The 19426-nt window shown below is 41.2% G+C and overlaps 2 protein-coding genes across 5 annotated transcripts in view; one reads left to right on the top strand and one right to left on the bottom strand.

Moving 5' to 3' along the window:
• Positions 1-4101, top strand: part of LOC109889341 (choline kinase alpha) — a 32044-nt gene extending 27943 nt beyond the window's left edge. For both annotated transcript variants that reach the window (XM_020480702.2, XM_020480701.2), the window contains 4 exons: positions 228-336; positions 430-536; positions 1105-1186; positions 2075-4101. In XM_020480702.2, coding sequence (XP_020336291.1) covers positions 228-336; positions 430-536; positions 1105-1186; positions 2075-2134 — 358 coding nt within the window. In that variant the 3' untranslated portion in view covers positions 2135-4101. The remainder of the gene's footprint in view (positions 1-227; positions 337-429; positions 537-1104; positions 1187-2074) is intronic.
• Positions 4102-11929: 7828 nt separating this feature from the next.
• Positions 11930-18762, bottom strand: LOC109888840 (synaptotagmin 1). 3 transcript variants are annotated; one of them, XM_031822759.1, is made up of 7 exons: positions 18634-18762; positions 15867-16013; positions 15624-15703; positions 14973-15374; positions 14782-14901; positions 13277-13388; positions 11930-13169 (listed from the first exon to the last, which is right to left on the bottom strand). In XM_031822759.1, the coding sequence occupies exons 1-7, from the start codon at positions 18662-18664 to the stop codon at positions 12859-12861; spliced, it is 1203 nt and encodes a 400-aa protein (XP_031678619.1). In that variant the 5' UTR covers positions 18665-18762; the 3' UTR covers positions 11930-12858. The 3 variants fall into 3 exon arrangements, with proteins under 3 accessions (XP_031678619.1, XP_031678618.1, XP_031678620.1); XM_031822758.1 differs by having other exon boundaries at positions 15867-16056; positions 18634-18746; XM_031822760.1 differs by having other exon boundaries at positions 15867-16048; positions 18634-18715.
• Positions 18763-19426: the final 664 nt, after the last annotated feature.

The following is a 19426-nucleotide window of genomic DNA, read 5'->3' as shown; positions in this document are numbered from 1 at the left end:
AGGGGGCCCACGTGGGTAACTGGGGGGCACTGCCATGGTTGTGTAATTGATTAATAAAAAACCAAAGCCCCTGGGCCTATGATTTGTTACTCCGACCCTGTGGGCTTTCCGCACCAGCTTGAAAATAAGCTTATAAAATATCTGGTGTTACAGACAGGACTGCTGACGTGACCAATGTGATGTCATTGTTAATGTTGTTTTTTTCTCTCCATATTTTGTGCTTTCAGGGGATTCGACATAGGAAACCACTTCTGTGAATGGATGTATGACTACACAAATGACAAGTTCCCATTTTTCCATGTCAACTCAAAGAATTATCCCACTAAAGCCCAACAGGTGAGTAAGGATGACAAAATGAAGGCTTTTTGTCCTCTGAATCTGAATTTTTAGGCAAAAGCCATCTAATAACCTTGATGTTTCTCTTTGCAGCTGCATTTCATTGGAAGCTACCTGTCAGAGACTGACCAGGGATTTCAGAATCTGAGCACTGAAGATCAGATTAAACTCAAAGAGGAGCTGTTTGTGGAAGTCAACAGGTAAGGGCCCCAAGGCATTCCTCTTGAATGTGGGGCACTGTGTCTCAGACACACAGTATTTACACCTCATGAGTCATGAGTCATTATTTTTATTTTTTATTTTAGCGGATGCTCTTATCCAGGGTGTCTTATGAGTGCATACATTTTTTGTACTGGTCTCACATGGGAATCAAACCCACAACCCAAGCATTACAAACACTGTGCTTTGCCAACTGAACCACACAGGACATATGAGGACAAGTTGACTTACTGTTTTTTTGTTGTTGTTTTTTTCAAATCTGAGGATACTTGTGGTTTAGTACATATAATGGCCTCCTGTTGAGAGAGCAGCAGTAAATCATAACAATAATGAACCCTTAAGACTGGGCCTCTTGGTTACTATAAAATGCTCCCTGGGAAATTAAACCCTGGAATCAGTCCAGTAGTGATGAAATAGCATATTTCCATGTGGCCGTTGCTGTGGACCAAAGGTTTGCTCAGTTCACCCAGCTGTATGTTTAATGGACCATACTGTCAATGTGCTTGTCCACGGTTTTATTGAAACATTTACCTGTTGGTAATTACACAGGTTTGCTCTGGCTTCGCACTTCTTCTGGGGTCTGTGGTCGATGATTCAGGCGAGAATCTCCACCATTGAGTTTGGGTACATGGTAGGTGTCCATTATCTGGTTGTCATGCTTTTGTTTTAAGCATTTGTATTTGTGATATAAACAAAACAGCCATTCTCCCTAAGTTCCCTTACGTTGATTACTTTTTTTCAAACCCAATCAGTTTTCCACGGTGATTCAACATTATCACATAGAATTTTTTTGTTGACATGGAAACAACATCGATTCAACCAGTTTTTCCCAGTGGTGTATGTTATATACAGATGTAGAATCTTAATTTGATCACTCTTTTGTTGCTGAGAATTTCCCAGCACAGCAGGAAATGCAAATGTGTGTTGTATTTGAGGTTTAAAAGGAATGTCTGACTTGATTTGTCCTAATAATAAATGTATCAACCCCTACAAAAAATGTCCAATAATTAGAATCCACATAATAATTTCCTGTTGCTCCAGAATTATTTTCCTGCTGTAGCAAACTGTTTCAAATTAAGATCCTACATCTTTAAGACAGGATATTTAGATGAGCTTTATATACGGTTATATTAAAAGTATTGACTTTTCATATATCCTACTATTGTCCAGCTAATAGCCTAACCACCAATCATGCCACATTATGGACTAAACCTTCTTATCCTGTTGCTGCAGGCTTATTTAGCTATGACAATACTGGTCAAATTAAGATTCTAAGACCAGTGTGTTCCTTGCCATGTTTTGTCTCACAGATTACTCTGAAACTATACACAAGTATTTTCCATGGTCAGGGCAACCTGATAACCACTGGGAATGTGTCTGAGAATGATTATTTATGTTATAGTTCCTTTCTATGCTGAACTATATACAGTATACATACCTTTTCTTTCTCTTTATCTATTGTCTGAAATCCATTCTGTGCAAATGTTCCAATATTTTTCTTTCCTCTGTCTGTCCACAGGAGTATGCCATGGCCAGGTTTGATGCATACTTTGAGCAGAAGCGGAGCCTGGGTGTCTAAGTGAGGGACCACATATAGTAACAAGGAGGTGGAAGATGAATGGATTAATATTGCTTTACCTGAAATGAATGCAGACAGGGTGTAGGGCCATGCTTAATGGTGACCCCCTGCTTTGGGAATGAAATGCTCACTACAGTTGTTATTGCATGGACCAAAGTGAAACCATGAATATCTGGTTTGGTGTTAAATTATGCCCCATGCATTGCTGCTCAGTATTTACACAATATTAAGCTCCTAATATTACACATACTCACAGGGCACAGTTGGTTCTTGGCTTGTCTTTTCAACAAAATATCAGAAAGATTAAGACGGGATAAAAATCTTCATTCTGAAAGGAGGTCTGAGTTACATCTCTGGGAAGTCTATTACTGTTTGGAAATGTACTGGGATAGTGGAAAAGAAAGGAAGTCTCAATGACCCTTGCTAATTGAAAAGCCAGTAATCTGTGACCTAACTGTGATAAGCCAAATGGCCATGTTGACTCAGTGTCTCAACTTCAATTGATTATGTTTGGTTCTTTGCATCCATACTCAGTTTTCCTCCATTCTTTATCAACTGAAATTCCTCTAAAATGACTTGTATATGGAAATATCTAGAACCGCCAATGAGATGGGAGCATCCCTGGCCAACAGCATTTTTTTCTACCTGCAGTACTGTGAATATAATGTGCAAAATGTGACCTGAAATACACTAGCGAAGGTAACCTCACAACTCTACTCTGTACTTACTCTTACTTTACACAGTCCCCAGAAATGGTTTCAGCTCTGAATATGTCATTGAACCAGTAATGATATTTATACAGATATATTCATCAAGAACACATTGGATAATACATTGGTAAGGAAATGGCAAGCAGCAAGGCTTGCTATTCAGCTGGGTTAAGCAGTTGTAGATGAAGTTGTGAGAAGAACTCTTAGCAAGGTGTTACAAAAATCCTCATGTAGAGGTTTTGAATGTTTATAATGATATCTTTAGAATATGTTTGGGAACTGGAAATATTTACTTGACTTTTTTTCCAATTCATAACCGAACTGTGAGAATTATTGATGTTTTATATATGTATTTGTATTCTGTATTTCATCATATTTGTTTTATGTAAAAATGTTTATTTCATCTTGTTACAATGTTATTGAGACCGTTATGAGCCTTCACTTTGAAATGTCATCGTTATGTATAATGTCAGTGTCACTTTTTTTCGTCACTTCTTCCCAATGCTTGGATGCAATTAGCCTAGGGACGAGGTTAGTGGCACTTTCCTGACCCAGTTTATTTTTTAAGATAAACTTTTTCTATTTTTTCCTCAAATGAAATAAGTATTTTTCATAATAAGAAAGTTGTCTCTTTCCTATGAAATATGTCTCACTCCTGTTTTCTCCACACCTCCTACAGAATTGTGTGATCAACTACATTCCATTCTCATGTATATGTATATATTTGTATATACCTTACACCTCTCTTTCATGCTATATTATTCGTTTGAGACAAAATAAGAATTGACCCAACTGTTTTCAAATGTAATTGACAGTGTCACATTCAAATTTCTGAGTACATCCTTGGTGTATTTCATGTCTTGCCATCCAATACAGTGATCAAATAAAATGTACATGTAATTGATTATCAAACATGGTAAGAAGGAGCTCCTCTACATTACACTGAATATTGTTGATAATGTATATTGTATACTTATAGATAGTTGAGTTGAGTGTCCAAATTTGTTTATGCTGTGAAAGGAACCCAACTACTCTATTTTGTGCAAACATTTAGCCTTGCTTAGCTATACAGGTATGCAAATACTATAAAAGAAGAAACGATGTACTGTATAAAATAGTACGGGTTAAGTGCTTTGTAAATGTACCACTATTGCAAGTGCATACATTTACTGTACCTTCTACTGCATTGTATAAATACTACAGCAAAGAGAAAATGTGTATTCTTGCATCTGGATTCAATGAAAATATTTTACAACATATTATTGAAAACATGAAGCAGTAAATTATTTCAGTGCACACACCTGATTCGAGAAATAATATTAGTCTGTGTGAATGCTCTTACAAAAAGACATGTCACATTTGCAGTTTCACATATGAAAATCACATTTCCAAGCAGTTTTCACATGTTGATGTGAAATTTCACATTTGAAACTATATTTTCACATGTATTACTTTGAGTTCACATGTTAACACCAACTATTCACATGTGAGGATAAAAACATGTTTTCACCTAACATGTAAATTGCAGTTTTACATGAAAATCAAATGTTGTACATGTGGAATTGCATGTTCACATGAAAATCAATCATGTGAAAATCAAATTTGCAGATTCACATGGAAGAAAATGCCATATGTGAAAATCTCACTTTCATATGTGAAATTGCAGATTCACATTTGGGGTTAAAATATGTTTTTCTCCTCACATGTGAAAAGATGGTGTTAACATGTCGCAGTAGCAATGTTTCCACCGGTGAAATTCCACCAGGGTGACCACATCTAAAAAGCCCAAATGCGTGACAAGGGAACGATTTTGCGGGACATTTACAGAACAGTGGACAAAATAAAGTGTTACCATACACTTTCTGGGGGCAGGTTAATGGATCACGTTCAAATGGTGACATGCACTCAGTGGCCTGTTTATTAGGTACACCACCCTGTTCCCGAAAATCATTAGATCCTACAGTTAGTGAGTCACAAGGGCGTGGCTTGCTATATAAAGCAGGCAGACAGGCATCAAGGCATTCAGTTACTGTTCGATTGAACGTTAGAATGGGCAAACGAGTGACCTAAGCGACTATGATCATTGGTGCCAGGGGCGCCGGTTCCAGTATCTCAGAAATGGTCGTCCTCCTGGGCTTTTCATGCACAACAGTGTCTAGGGTTTACCGATGGCACTTATGGCACTTTTTATAAAAGTAGGGGTGTTAACCCTGGTGTCCTGGCTAAATTCCCAATCTGTCCCTCATTCCATCATGGCCAACTAATCAGCGCTATGGTCTTTCCCCCGGTTAGGTATAGTGGTGTTTCCCCACTGGGAGAACATTGTGCGTCATTTGTTGTTTTTGTGTGGTGATCGTGGACAGAGCAGTTGTCTCGGGAGCAGATCTGTGGTTTGGGGTTACCAGCGAGCTGGTTCCTCCTTTGTGCCCGCTAGTGCAACAATACCCGCAGCAATGCCACCGACAACTAGGTTTAGCTATAGGATTTGGGGGAACTTACATAATACGTAAGGGGGGATTTGAACTTGCAACCTTCCAGTTACTAGTCCAACGCTCTAACCACTAGGCTACCCTGCCAACCTGCCGATACAGTGAAGTCAATTCTGCCAGCTAATTTGCTTTCCGCTGGTATTTTGAAGGCAGAATTGAGTTAACCTAGTCCAGCTATATTGGATGTACCAATTGTGTACTGGTTTGAGCAGAAAAATTAGTTACTTTTATTGCAGCTAAATCATGACAAAGATCTGGAAAGGTTGATAAAGCAAAAATAACTTGATTTGGGAAGGTTGTAGCGGGATTGGAACAAGCTAAACTGTAGCAACATCAGCGGTTAGAACTTGTCAGAAGGCAAGCTTTCAGGTGAATATTATTTTGAGTATGACTATTCAAGCTCCCCAATGGGAAGTTCTTCCCTAGGTCATTCTCCACCTTTTGATATTGCTGGTATTCTCCGGTTATTTCCTAAATTTACTGAAAAAAATCAGGATAAAAAAACATCTTAATTGAAAGTGTAGTACCTGAGCCGTGACAATTTGGTCCAGGGGACCAGGTTCTGGCCCTGCTGCCCATTTTCACTTCTCCTTTTCAGGCCAAATTCAGCAGCCCATACACTGTGTTTCGCCAATTGTCCGATCTAACTCTGATTGCTACCCCTGAACACAGAAAGGTGAATCAGCTCTTCCATGTCAATTTGTTGAAGCCCGATTATGCTTGTTTGTCTTCTGAATTGGCTAAATCAGAACTGTGCTAAAACTGATGTGGTTAGTCCTGTTCTTTTGGTGGAATCTGATCTGAGGTCAGCCACTCCACCTTCACATACAGTGGCTGTGTGAAGAGGGGGTACCAGGCCCTGATGGTATTTTGCGTTGTAAGTTGATGGGTCACCTGTCTAATTGACAAGCAGAGTTAACTGATTTTCAGTCTGTTTGCTGACACCTTCTCATACACGTTTGGCAGTGCATGATATTGATTTTGGGGATGCTTTCCCCATTAAATGTTTTTATTGTGTGTCATTGGAGACCCTATGTCACCTGGACTCAGATGAAGTACATGCCTGTTAATGAAATCGCTGTACCATTCTCCAGGTGGGCCTCCCTGTGTTTCTTGGTGAACAAGCCAGATGGTTCTCTTTGATTTTGCACTGACTACCAGAAGGTTAATAGTGTGACAACCTGACTGTTACTTAGTCCCATGGCTGGAAGATTGTGTTGATCAGGTTGGTGCTGCCCGGTTTGTCAGCAAGTTTGATTTACTGAATGGTTACTGGCAGGTGCCTTTGTCATCAAGAGCTTGTGAAATATTAGCTTTTATTTCTCCATGTCTTTTCTCCCATACTGTCATGAGTTTTGGCCTACACAACGCTCCTGCTATGTTTCAGAGTCTTATGAATAGGGTAATCGCTGGCCTTGAAGGCTGTGCTGTTTAGATGTGGTTGTTTATAGTGACATTTGGGAGCGACGTGGGGTCAGGTGTGGTCCCTATTGTGGTTTACACTGACCACAACCTTTTTCCTGCACACCATGCTTTCCCCAAATCGCAGGATTATGCGCTGGTTTGTTCCTCCAGGCGTTCCATTTGGATGTACAACGTGTGAACCGATTTAATAGATCTTCGGATGCCTTTGTTGTGGTGTGGTTTTCAGTTGGTGGTCTGTACAGGTTTTTATCTTGTCCTTCCTGTTGCTCTGGCTTCTGCTCTCCTGTCTCTCGTTCTCCATTTCTTTCTCTTAAATTGTTGCTTCCAGGTACCGTGGTTGGATGGGGTCAGTCGATTTGGTTGGGTTGGTGTCATGGGCATCCGGTGGGCCTCTTACCTTTTATGGTTTGTATAGAATTTTGTCTGAACCTTTATTAGTAATGGTTATTGATCAGTTGTATTTGTGTGAGTTTTGTTATCTAGTCCTTAGTCCCTGATTTTTATTGGAGGGGGATATTATGCCCACTCACTCTCCCTGCCTCTTCTGTTTGTGCTTTCATTTGCAGATTGGGGACAGGTGGAGCTGTTGGGGTGACAAGTTGCACCTGGGTTTGGGATCAACTAGGAGACAAGTTCCTGGTGCCCAGTCCTGGCTCTCTCCACAAGCACTTTTCTTGTGATCTGGTTGAGTATGTTTTTGATTAGATGCACCCTTTAACACTGACACACATTTTACCTTCATCCATGCATCTCCATCACACCCCTCACATGCCTACTTTCACACTTCACAGGTTATTTTTCCTTTGTAGTTTTATACATTAGTTACTTAATATTTGTTACTCCTAACTGCCTACGTGGACTCCCTCACTTGTCACCATCTAACAGCCAGGTTGTGTCAACTGCAGGGGGAGTGGGAGACATGGTAGTGAGCCAAAGACAGCTTTTATTGTGGGGGAGGTGGGTCTTTGGCTTGTCTCTAACGCTGACTCAAAGATGCAAATGTGTGTAAATTGTATTTCAACTGGGAGGGAAAATAAGAGCAGACAGGACAACAGTGAGAATGAGAACTGATGTGTAGTCCTCACAGGAACTTGAGGTCTGTCAGGAGCTTGGAAACTTCTAGAATTTAGAAGTCTGGAGATGGCGCATGGAATGTGGAATTTGTCAGGGGGAGGGGCTGACGGGTAAGAGACCTCTCTGCTTTGTTAGGATTTCCTGTGCTGAGGTCAGATGGCTGCAACACGAACTTCACACAACTTCGATGGTGCCACACTCGATGTCACTATTTGAGTAATTGTCTTTTCTTCTGACAAAGAAGAAATACTCATATCCCACCTGTTGGGAGTCATGTTTGTTAGTTTTCAGAAATGAAATAAAAAGTAAGAATGGATGATCCTACATGGTAAATTCAAACAGCTTAGCTCTGAAACTCAGGAAAATAAACACAACCTTTTCCTATGTAACCCAACATTCCACTCTATTGACTTCATCAGAGCCATTTGACAGTGGGAATATATCTTTCTATTTAACTAGGCAAGTCAGTTAAGAAAAAAAATCTTATTTATAATGACGGCCAGTTGTGCGCCACTCTATGGGACTCCGAATCGCGACCGGATGTGATACACCTTGGAATATGTATAGCAAGCATACACCACATGGAATTGACATTTTTCTCTTAGGCAGATGATTGGCTGCATGTCACTTACGTAATGGTCTAGCGTAAAGTGTGCTGACTGCTCACCCATTAGTGATACCTGACCTACAGTATATCCTGAAAGTCCTGTATACAGTATCATGTTCTGCTGTGGCTTGCAGCAAATAACTGTTCTGTTTATAACCAGGACATCCCATACTTGCATTTCAAAGCCAAGCTGTAAAATACACCTCGTTTTTGTTTTTCTACACACAATTTACGTTTCTATAAATGAGAGAACGCCACAGGTGAAGAGAAGTTCTCAGCTGTATTCACTGTGGGAGATCCCAGGAGGTTTAGTAGAGCGGTAAACAACAGTGGCTAAATGTTTACGTCTAATTTCACACTGAGCAATAAACAAAATGGCAGGGCAGCTAATGACTGACTAACTGCACTTTTTCTAACTGCACCTTACTACAGTCTGAATCAAATGTGACGAGAGCAACTTTTCATTGTTCAAACAGAAGGGAACTATGAGATTGAAAGCTGCATGACCAATTAAAGAGCATTATGTCTGTTCATACTGTGCATTCCACTGTGTAAACCCCTCAGTAGACTGGACAGAATCTCCCCTCTCTAACAGCTGTACAACATGAAGAGTGTGGACAGTAATTGCAGGCAGACTGCCACCCCTCTAAAGGCATGGCAGTAAGCCCCTTCCATTGCAAGGTCTCTGGGTTTATTTTCTCATGCCTCTGTTCACGGACAGACAAATTAGGAGATAGTGGGCAGGGGGGTATCAGCCAGCTAACAGCACATTGCCCTGGAGAAGGGGTGGGCACTGCCTGGGAATGGCCTTGAAAGGGTGAGATGCAAGCTTGCTACTAATCTCACATCAGCAGCTCACAGAGTTGAGAGAAGTTTTGTGGTGTTTCATTTTGTGATTGGGGATGCACATGTATTGGGGTTGCAGTCTGAACTCAAAGAACTCTCTTCTGTTCTGATTGTTCTTTGCTCTTCATTTTCTAGTCTTGAGTAAGGTTGGGGTTTGACTCAGCTGCCACATTTCAGTTTTTCCTCATGATTGTTGCAGCACAGCCACATCAAGGACAAACACTGCATGATAGAATATGTGATGACGGATCTCGCAAAGCCAGACATGTCTATGAATATTGCATATCCTCAGACTACCGTCATAGCTGTATAGTCTGGCATGGGAGTCTTGTTGACAGTTATGTCTTAGCATTATAGACACATGTGTGGACAGAACTGACTAGATAATAAATAATCTATCATTTACTTCACCTTTATTTACCAGCTACATACAGTAGCTGGTAAACTGGGGAAAGTACAGTAATAGAACCACTGAGCTACAGTGTGTATATATATATATGAATGATTATAAACTGGGTGGTTTGAATGCTGATTGGCTGAAAGCTGTGGTATATCAGACCGGATACTACATATATGACAAACATTCTCTTTACTGCTTTAATTACGTTGCTATCCAGTTCATAATAGCAATAAGGCACCTCTGGAGTTTGTGGTATATGGCCAATATACTACGGCTAATGACTATATCCAGGCACTCTGCGTTGCGTTGTGCAAAAGAACAACCCTTAGTCGTGTGACATATGTGGCCTTTATGCCGCATCCAAAACAACTGGGAACTCGGAAATCACCCAATTCGGAATTCCAAGTCGTGATGCATTCTCTACCTTCTTGCCCTTTGTGCTGTTGTCTGTGCCCAATGTTTTTACCATGTTTTGTGCTGCTATCATGTGTTGCTGCCTTGCTATGTTGTCTTTGGTCTCTTTATGTAGTGTTGTCTCTCTTGTCATGATGTGTGTTTTGTCCTATATTTAATTTTTTAATCCCCGTAGGAGGCCTTTTTCCTTTCGGTAGGCCGTCATTGTAAATAAGAATTTGTTCTTAACTGACTTGCCTAGTTAAATAAAATAAAAATATATTTTTTATTTTTTATTATAGAGCTCCGACTTGCTGATCTGAAAATCACTGATGTCAAAATTTGACTTCGTTTTTTTCCGAGTTCCAAGTTGTCTTGAAAGCAGCATTACCAATAAGTAGTGATGGGTCGAACAAATGGCTCTTTGAATGGTGAAAGAGCTGTTCATTTGGCTCCCTAAATGGCATACTGCTACCCCTGCATGTAGAGCTTAAAACAACGTTTTTCTGCAGATAAATTACAAAATGATTAAATAGTGGGTGGGGACAGCGCGTCAATCTGGTCGACGGGCATTCCGATACTTTTTGGCACACCGAAAATAGCCGAAGCTCATCACTACTAATAAGTTACAGCAGAGCACCCTCATGTGGTCAACAAAGGTACACGCTAGACCAGGATGAACTGCTTGTGGGAGTCCAACTTCAGAGCTGAGACTGTATAAATATGTGAATGTTTTTACTAAACATGGATTTCTTCAAGGTTCTAGTGATGCTGACATGCAACAATTACCATAAATTAAGAATATTTGTGCACTTCATTAAAATGGAGTTGGTCCAACCTTTGCTGCTATAACAGCCTCCACTCTTCTGGGAAGGCTTTCCACCAGATGCTGGAACATTGCTGCGGGGACTTACTTCTATTCAGCCACGAGCATTAGTGAGGTCGGGCATTGATTTGGGCGATTAGGCCTGGATCGCAGTCAGCGTTCCAATTCATCCCAAAGGTGTTTGATGGGGTTGACGTCAGGGATCTGTGCAGGCCAGTCAAGTTCTTCCACACCGATCTCTACAAACAAGTTCTGTATGGACCTCGCTTTGTGCACGGGGGCATTGTCATGCTAAAACAAGAAAGGGCCTTCCCCAAACTGTTGCCACAAAGTTGGAAGGACAGATTCGTCTAGAATGTCATTGCATGCTGTAGTGTTAATGTTTCCCTTCAATGGAACTAAGGGGCCTAGCCCAAACGATGAAAAACAGCCCCAGACCATTATTCCTCCTCCACCAAACTTTACAGTTGGCACTATGCATTGGGGTAGGTAGCATGCTCCTGGCAACCGCCAAACCTAAATTCGTCTGTCGGACTGCCAGATGGTGAAGTGTGATTAATCACTCGAGAACATGGTTCCAATTCTCCTGAGTCTGAAGGCGACGAGCTTTACATCCCTCCAGCCGACTCTTGGCATAGCACATGGTTATCTTAGGCTTGTCAGTGGCTGCTCGGGCATGGAAACCCATTTCATGAAGCTCCCGACGAACAGTTATTGTGCTGAAGTTGCTTCCAGAGGCCGTTTGGAACTCGGTAGTGAGTGTTGCAACCGAGGAGAGACGATTTTTACTCACTAAGCACATCAGCACTCGGTAGTCCCGTTCTGTGAGCTTGTGTGTCCTACTGCATATAGTGTTTAATATTCACAGGTGATCAGGCACTGCTCATATCAGGTGAGCAGCTGGAACTTATGATTTATCCACATTTCAGTATTGTATAATAGTAAAGCATAGTCTATTTCACAGAGGTGATATCAATTTTGAGAAATAGCTTGAAAAACTAAATGTTAGTAATCCTGGTCCTCCACACATTTCCATTTTTTATTTTACCTTTATTTTACCAGTTCGGTCTCATTGAGATGATTTAAACTCTTTTACATGAGAGACATGGCCAAAATAGCAGCACACAGAGTTGCAGACACGTTTACAACGTAAAACACAAAGAACTACAGTTTAAAAAACACCAATGTACACACTTAACAGCAAGATGATTTGGGAAAGTGTGGTGCAACTAGGAGTCAAAATATTGACAGCCCCCCACTTCATTTTCCATAACTTTCCATAATTTCCCCTTATTGTGTTAATCTAGCTTTTAACTAATATAAAGGGACAAGCTCCTTTAATTTGGAACTGGAATGTTTTTCTCCCTTTCTCCGTACGGGCCCTAGACACAATCACCAAAACACAGTCAAGTGAGCACAGGCGATAGTTTTCATTTGTCTGTCGGACAAAAATGGGAGCTGTTTCAATTTGGCCTTATAAATACCAATGATGTAATCTCCGAAGAGCTAATGAAGGCCAGCCCACTCTCATATAGAGGATACAGTGATGTGTGAGCGCTTTAGAGTCAGTAATAAACCTCAGCGCCCCATTGTACACAGTGTCCAGCATACATAATGACTCCACAGGGGAATACATGTACAAGATATCACCATAATCAATTACAGGGACAAAAGTATCGGAAACAAGCCTCTTTCGCACTTCAAAAGAAAAACATGACTTATTATGAAAATAAAAACTAAACTTGAGCCTAAGCTTTTTCACAAGACCTTCGACTTGGGGTTTAAAGGTGAGACACTCATCTATCAAGATACCAAATTCTTGTAAGTTGACACTTTCTATTTGCTTGTCCTGCATAGTCACTATACATGGAAGAGCATGAGGTTTCATCTTAGATTTTGTGAAAACCATCTGTACATTACAAGAACATAGTCAAAGTAGGGGGCCTGGCTGACCTCAGATCAACAACGGATGCCACTTTGCTATTGGCTGACAAATTGATCGCATCATCAAACACCAGTGTTCCTCCTCTGACCTCTTTCCCTTTCCAAAGGTGACCTGGCCAACCAGGCGTTTGGATGACTTCCTGGCTGCATGGATCTCGTACACAGAGACCACAATGCAGCACGCCCTAATCTGTGGGTCTGGCAGGGTGAACATCATGACTTCGTTGAAGACGGTCACTTCACACAGGGTCTTAGCAGTGGACTTCTGGTGCCGCAGCTTGAACTGGTTGCAGAGGACACTGATCCTGGCATACAACCGAACTAGAAAAATGAAACAATCACCAATCAATCCTACCTGTATCTACAACGCAACAGTATGCAACCTCTGCTCAATAATGAGTTTATCACACAAGAAAAGTGGCATTTACCTTTGTCTTTTTCACTTTGCTGAGACAGTGCCCTGATCTTCAGCAAACCCACCTCCAGTCTCTGGAGGGTGTGGAGGTACTTTAGAGAGAGAAGCACCTCTCCAACCATGTCCTGGAAATTGTAATACTGTATTACTAAAGTCATGACAGTACACCGACAGGTTTGATATCATTTGAACACTCACTCCCCTGTGTATTTATTTGGACAGTGAAGCTAAAAGTTCGAATTTGGCTCTAAACTCAGGCATTTTGGATTTGAGATCAAACATTTTATATTTTTTATTGAAATAACCTTTATTTAACTAGGCAAGTCATGAGCCGACAGTACAGAATGCCACCTTTAATTTGAGGGTTTCTGTATACGTATCAGTTTTACTGTTTAGAAGTGAAAGCACTTTATGTATCTAGTCCCCCCATCTCAAGGTGTCATAAGTATTTTGAACAATTCACTTACAGTGTATTCAATTTAGTCAAAGTTTAGTATTTGATCCCAAATTCCTAGCACACAATGACTACATCACACGTGTGACTCTACAAATTGTTAGATGCATTTGCAGTTTTTGTTGTTGTTTGTGTTTCGGATTATGTTTTGCCCAATATAAATGAATGCTAAATAATTTATTGCATCAAGTTGGAGTCACTTTTATTGTAAATAAGAATATAATACACTACCGGTCAAAAGTTTTAGAACACCTACTCATTCAAGGGTTTTTCTTTATTTTGACTATTTTCTACATTGTAGAATAACTATGAAATAACACATATGGAATCATGTGGTAACCAAAAAAGAGTTAAACAAATAGATTATTCAAAGTAGCCACCCATTGCCTTGATGACAGCTTGCACACTCTTACCAGTCAACAGTTTGGACACACCTACTCATTCAAGGGTTTTTCTCAATTTTTACTATTTTCTACATTATAGAATAATAGTGAAGACATCAAAACTATGAAATTAACACATATGGAATCATATAGTAACCTAAAGTGTTAAACAAAAATGCATTTTGATTTGTTTAACACTTCTCTAGTTACTACATGATTTCATATGTGTTATGTCATAGTTTTGATGTCTTCACTATTATTCTATAATGTAGAAAATAGTAAAACAAATTAAGAAAAACCCTTGAATGAGTAGGTGGATCCAAACCTTTGAATGGTACTGTGTATGTAGCAGAAAAGCTGTAAAAAAACAAACAAACAAGATGTGTCCTCCGAAGAGTGGTTGGGTTCAAAAAATAACAAATATATATAACACACTATAAGTTAATTTGTCCAAATACTTCAAATTGGGGGACTAGACACATAAAGTGCTTTCATTTCTAAACGGTAAAACGTATGTATGAAAATACCTTCAAATAGAAGATGACATTCTGAGCTGTCGCCTCATAAACATTTGATCTCAAATCCAAAATGCTGGAGTATAAAGCCAAAATCAATGTTTTAGCTTCACTGTCCAAATAAATACGTAGCGGAGTGTAGGTCCAGATAGAGTGTATCATCCACCTTTTGTGGTGTCTGTAGATCCTCCAGTACTTCAAGAGGGTATGAGATTTTCATATCACACAGAGAAACTCTGACCTCTCCCAAGAACCCATGCCTGGAGAACTTATCAAAGTCTCTGACCTGCAGAAAAGAGGAATATATTTTGGTTATCTGATTTAATTAGCTAATCAATGTAACACTACGTTATGTACCTCAAACCTGACGGTGGTGTGAGGGACATCCTCCTCCTCCATAGAGCAGGAGAACTGGTCCCCAAATGTAGGGCTGCTGCTGTCCTTCACCATACGGGACTGCCACTCATGGAGCACACACTGCAGTGAAGGAGAGGACTGCTCCTCCTTCTCCTCCTCATTATCATGGTTGGCCCATAGCAGCCGAACCCTCACAAAGGGGTCCACACTACGGCTGAAGTCCCTGACCGGCAGGCCCCGGGCCTCCAGGACGGTGACCACCAGTCTGGACTGCAGCTGGTCATAGTAGAGGGAGAAGCGCAGGGAGCCCTTCAGCTGGTTCCCCAGGCCGGGCAGCTCCACATGGCTGCCCATGTACAGGCAACGGCTCAACCTCTGTGCCTCTTCATGGAGCTTCTCCACCTGGGGAACAGATATGTTCATACTGTCTATTTCAGTGCGTTCTCTAAACCACAACTCACTGAGATAAGCCCTCTGTTTGATTTACGTCCATTCAAGAACAGCACGACTGCAAAGATACACACAGAATGTTAGCAATTCATCATAGTAGAAGCTTGTTTCTCCATATCAGTAGACATAAGACAAGATGGGAGAGCGTTCCTTGTGCGTAACCAAAGGAATTAATAGTTACAAGGAATAGAACGCTCTAACCTTAAAATTAGGCCTCTGGGTTTCCATGTAGAGGTCTTCTGTCTTTGCTGGCTTGCCATCAGATGAAAGTAAGTCATCCACTGCATTGAATAGAGAATTAAAGCAGCATCCCAAAAAATATAGGAATTTGCAATAAAGAATGTTCAGTACTTAAATTATTATTCCATTCAGTTCTACTGTACGTTGGTGCTTGACCCATATATGGTTTAACCAACCAACTGATAACTTATTTAGTTAACTTACCAGGTTCTTTTGGAGCCTGTGAGCAGTAGCGGTATAACTGCCACACCAGAATGCCCATAGCAATCAGGAAGAGGGTTACAGAGATTCCCAGGATACAGTACTTGACCTCTTCATTGAAGGGCATGCGTAGGTCCCCAATAGACAGGTCTACAGTGGGAAGGACACACATGTCTCTCTGCCATCTAAAACCCTGCAGAGCAGGATGCCATATCATTTCAGCACTTGTAATGTTCTATTCAAATCATATATTGACCCTGGTGTCCTACAGTATATGCAAAATTGGTGCAATTCTCAATGGTTAAACAACATTCATGAGATCCAGTAACAAACTTTAGACCACAGTCTCCTCTATGGAATGTTACTTGAACAGTTTCATGTTCGACCCATCATAGGTTCATATTATTAATGCATATTTACATTTTAGAGATACATTTTTTCGTTAGTGTTGCTGTATAACAACTCCGTCATAACAGTCATAACAAGGAGAAATCCAGCCCAGTCACGGACCAGGATGTCTTGCTCCCAGGCAGACTAAATAACTTTTTTGCCCGCTTTGAGGACAATACAGTGCCACTGACACGGCCTGCAACGAAAACATGCGGACTCTCCTTCACTGCAGCCGAGGTGAGTAAGACATTTAAACGTGTTAACCCTCGCAAGGCTGCAGGCCCAGACGGCATCCCCAGCCGCGCCCTCAGAGCATGCGCAGACCAGCTGGCCGGTGTGTTTACGGACATATTCAATCAATCCCTATACCAGTCTGCTGTTCCCACATGCTTCAAGAGGGCCACCATTGTTCCTGTTCCCAAGAAAGCTAAGGTAACTGAGCTAAACGACTACCGCCCCGTAGCACTCACTTACGTCATCATGAAGTGCTTTGAGAGACTAGTCAAGGACCATATCACCTCCACCCTACCTGACACCCTAGACCCACTCCAATTTTCTTACCGCCCAAATAGATCCACAGACGATGCAATCTCAACCACACTGCACACTGCCCTAACCCATCTGGACAAGAGGAATACCTATGTGAGAATGCTGTTCATCGACTACAGCTCGGCATTCAACACCATAGTACCCTCCAAGCTCGTCATCAAGCTCGAGACCCTGGGTCTCGACCCCGTCCCTGTGCAACTGGGTACTGGACTTCCTGACGGGCCGCCCCCAGGTGGTGAGGGTAGGCAACAACATCTCCACCCCGCTGATCCTCAACACTGGGGCCCCACAAGGGTGCGTTCTGAGCCCTCTCCTGTACTCCTTGTTCACCCACGACTGCGTGGCCACGCACGCCTCCAACTCAATCATCAAGTTTGCGGACGACACAACAGTGGTAGGCTTGATTACCAACAACGACGAGACGGCCTACAGGGAGGAGGTGAGGGCCCTCGGAGTGTGGTGTCAGGAAAATAACCTCACACTCAACGTCAACAAAACTAAGGAGATGATTGTGGACTTCAGGAAACAGCAGAGGGAACACCCCCCTATCCACATCGATGGAACAGTAGTGGAGAGGGTAGCAAGTTTTAAGTTCCTCGGCATACACATCACAGACAAACTGAATTGGTCCACTCACGCAGACAGCATCGTGAAGAAGGCGCAGCAGCGCCTCTTCAACCTCAGGAGGCTGAAGAAATTCGGCTTGTCACCAAAAGCACTCACAAACTTCTACAGATGCACAATCGAGAGCATCCTGGCGGGCTGTATCACCGCCTGGTACGGCAACTGCTCCGCCCACAACCGTAAGGCTCTCCAGAGGGTAGTGAGGTCTGCACAACGGATCACCGGGGGCAAACTACCTGCCCTCCAGGACACCTACACCACCCGATGTCACAGGAAGGCCATAAAGATCATCAAGGACATCAACCACCCGAGCCACTGCCTGTTCACCCCGCTATCATCCAGAAGGCGAGGTCAGTACAGGTGCATCAAAGCTGGGACCGAGAGACTGAATAACAGCTTCTATCTCAAGGCCATCAGACTGTTAAACAGCCACCACTAACATTGAGTGGCTGCTGCCAACACACTGACACTGACTCAACTCCAGCCACTTTAATAATGGGAATTGATGGGAAATGATGTAAATATATCACTAGCCACTTTAAACAATGCTACCTTATATAATGTTACTTACCCTACATTATTAATCTCATATGCATACGTATATACTGTACTCTATATCATCGACTGCATCCTTATGTAATACATGTATCACTAGCCACTTTAACTATGCCACTTTGTTTACATACTCATCTCATATGTATATACTGTACTCGATACCATCTACTGTATCTTGCCTATGCTGCTCTGTACCATCACTCATTCATATATCCTTATGTACATATTCTTTATCCCCTTACACTGTGTATAAGACAGTAGTTTTGGAATTGTTAGTTAGATTACTTGTTGGTTATTACTGCATTGTCGGAACTAGAAGCACAAGCATTTCGCTACACTCGCATTAACATCTGCTAACCATGTGTATGTGACAAATAACATTTGATTTGATATCAGATAAGTAAACTAAAGATATCTATCATGTCATCTGGCTCCCCAATAACATGTCACAGTATTACACAATGTACAAGCACTGTACATATCAATAAAGTCACCCTATATCCTTAATCACTCTATTCTGTCCATTCCTTTACAATTGGCAGATACAAATATACAGTGACACACTGGCAAACATCATCTGATAGAACTACAGTTATGGCAAAAGACTAAACACAATGTGATATGTGTGAAGTAAGAAAATAAGACTTAATACCATATGGCATCATCCGTCTGTCCCGCTCCATTTACTGTCACCTGTGTTTCCATTACCATACATTAATCCTCTGGCAAAATGACTTACTGATCCTATCAGTACCTGCCTATCCACCACCTGGTTTAACAGGTCTGATTAGTTTCTAAGGAAGTTTCCAGGCTGCCTCGTCTTATTGTACTTTCTCCACAAGCAGCCTTGACATTTGTAGATAGACGGTTTCACATTACTCTCTGGCTCATTGTTCCACCAGCACTATTTGCAAAGCCACTGTTAGATAAGGTTTATCACATGCAGTACCCAAATAGCTGCCAGAAGAATGATAAGATAGTGCAAATAAAATAAAACAGGTCTTAAATTATTTCAGCATTTACCTAACAGTGTTTGGATAACTAAAGAGCAAACTAAAGCATTCTTAACATACGGATGAAAACGTTTTTTTTTATCATATCCACTTCCTTGTTCCTCATTTTCTAAACACTTTTGTGCACAACTTGTATTTCAGATTGATCTAACATCAGAAAAACTCCTACTATGCGTCATAGGGGATAACACATGGGATAAATGTTATTTTGCAGGATTCCTACAAAATGTTCAAAAGACATGTAGTACAAATAAATACTCTCCATTACTATTTTATGTAATAACACCAAAATGCTTTTCATTGGAAAAGAGAGCCATAAAATGCATCACCCTTTCAGACATAACAGTGGGATATTTCTATATAATGACATAAAGAACTGGATCATTCACTGCTCAGAAATAAAATATTATAATTGAATATCCTCTTAGAATT

The sequence above is a fragment of the Oncorhynchus kisutch genome, linkage group LG4 (assembly GCF_002021735.2).
Source record: "Oncorhynchus kisutch isolate 150728-3 linkage group LG4, Okis_V2, whole genome shotgun sequence".
Classification (NCBI taxonomy): Eukaryota; Metazoa; Chordata; class Actinopteri; order Salmoniformes; family Salmonidae; genus Oncorhynchus; species Oncorhynchus kisutch.
The sequence above is the reverse complement of the archived record's forward strand: the minus strand, read 5'-3'. Positions and strand labels throughout refer to the sequence as shown.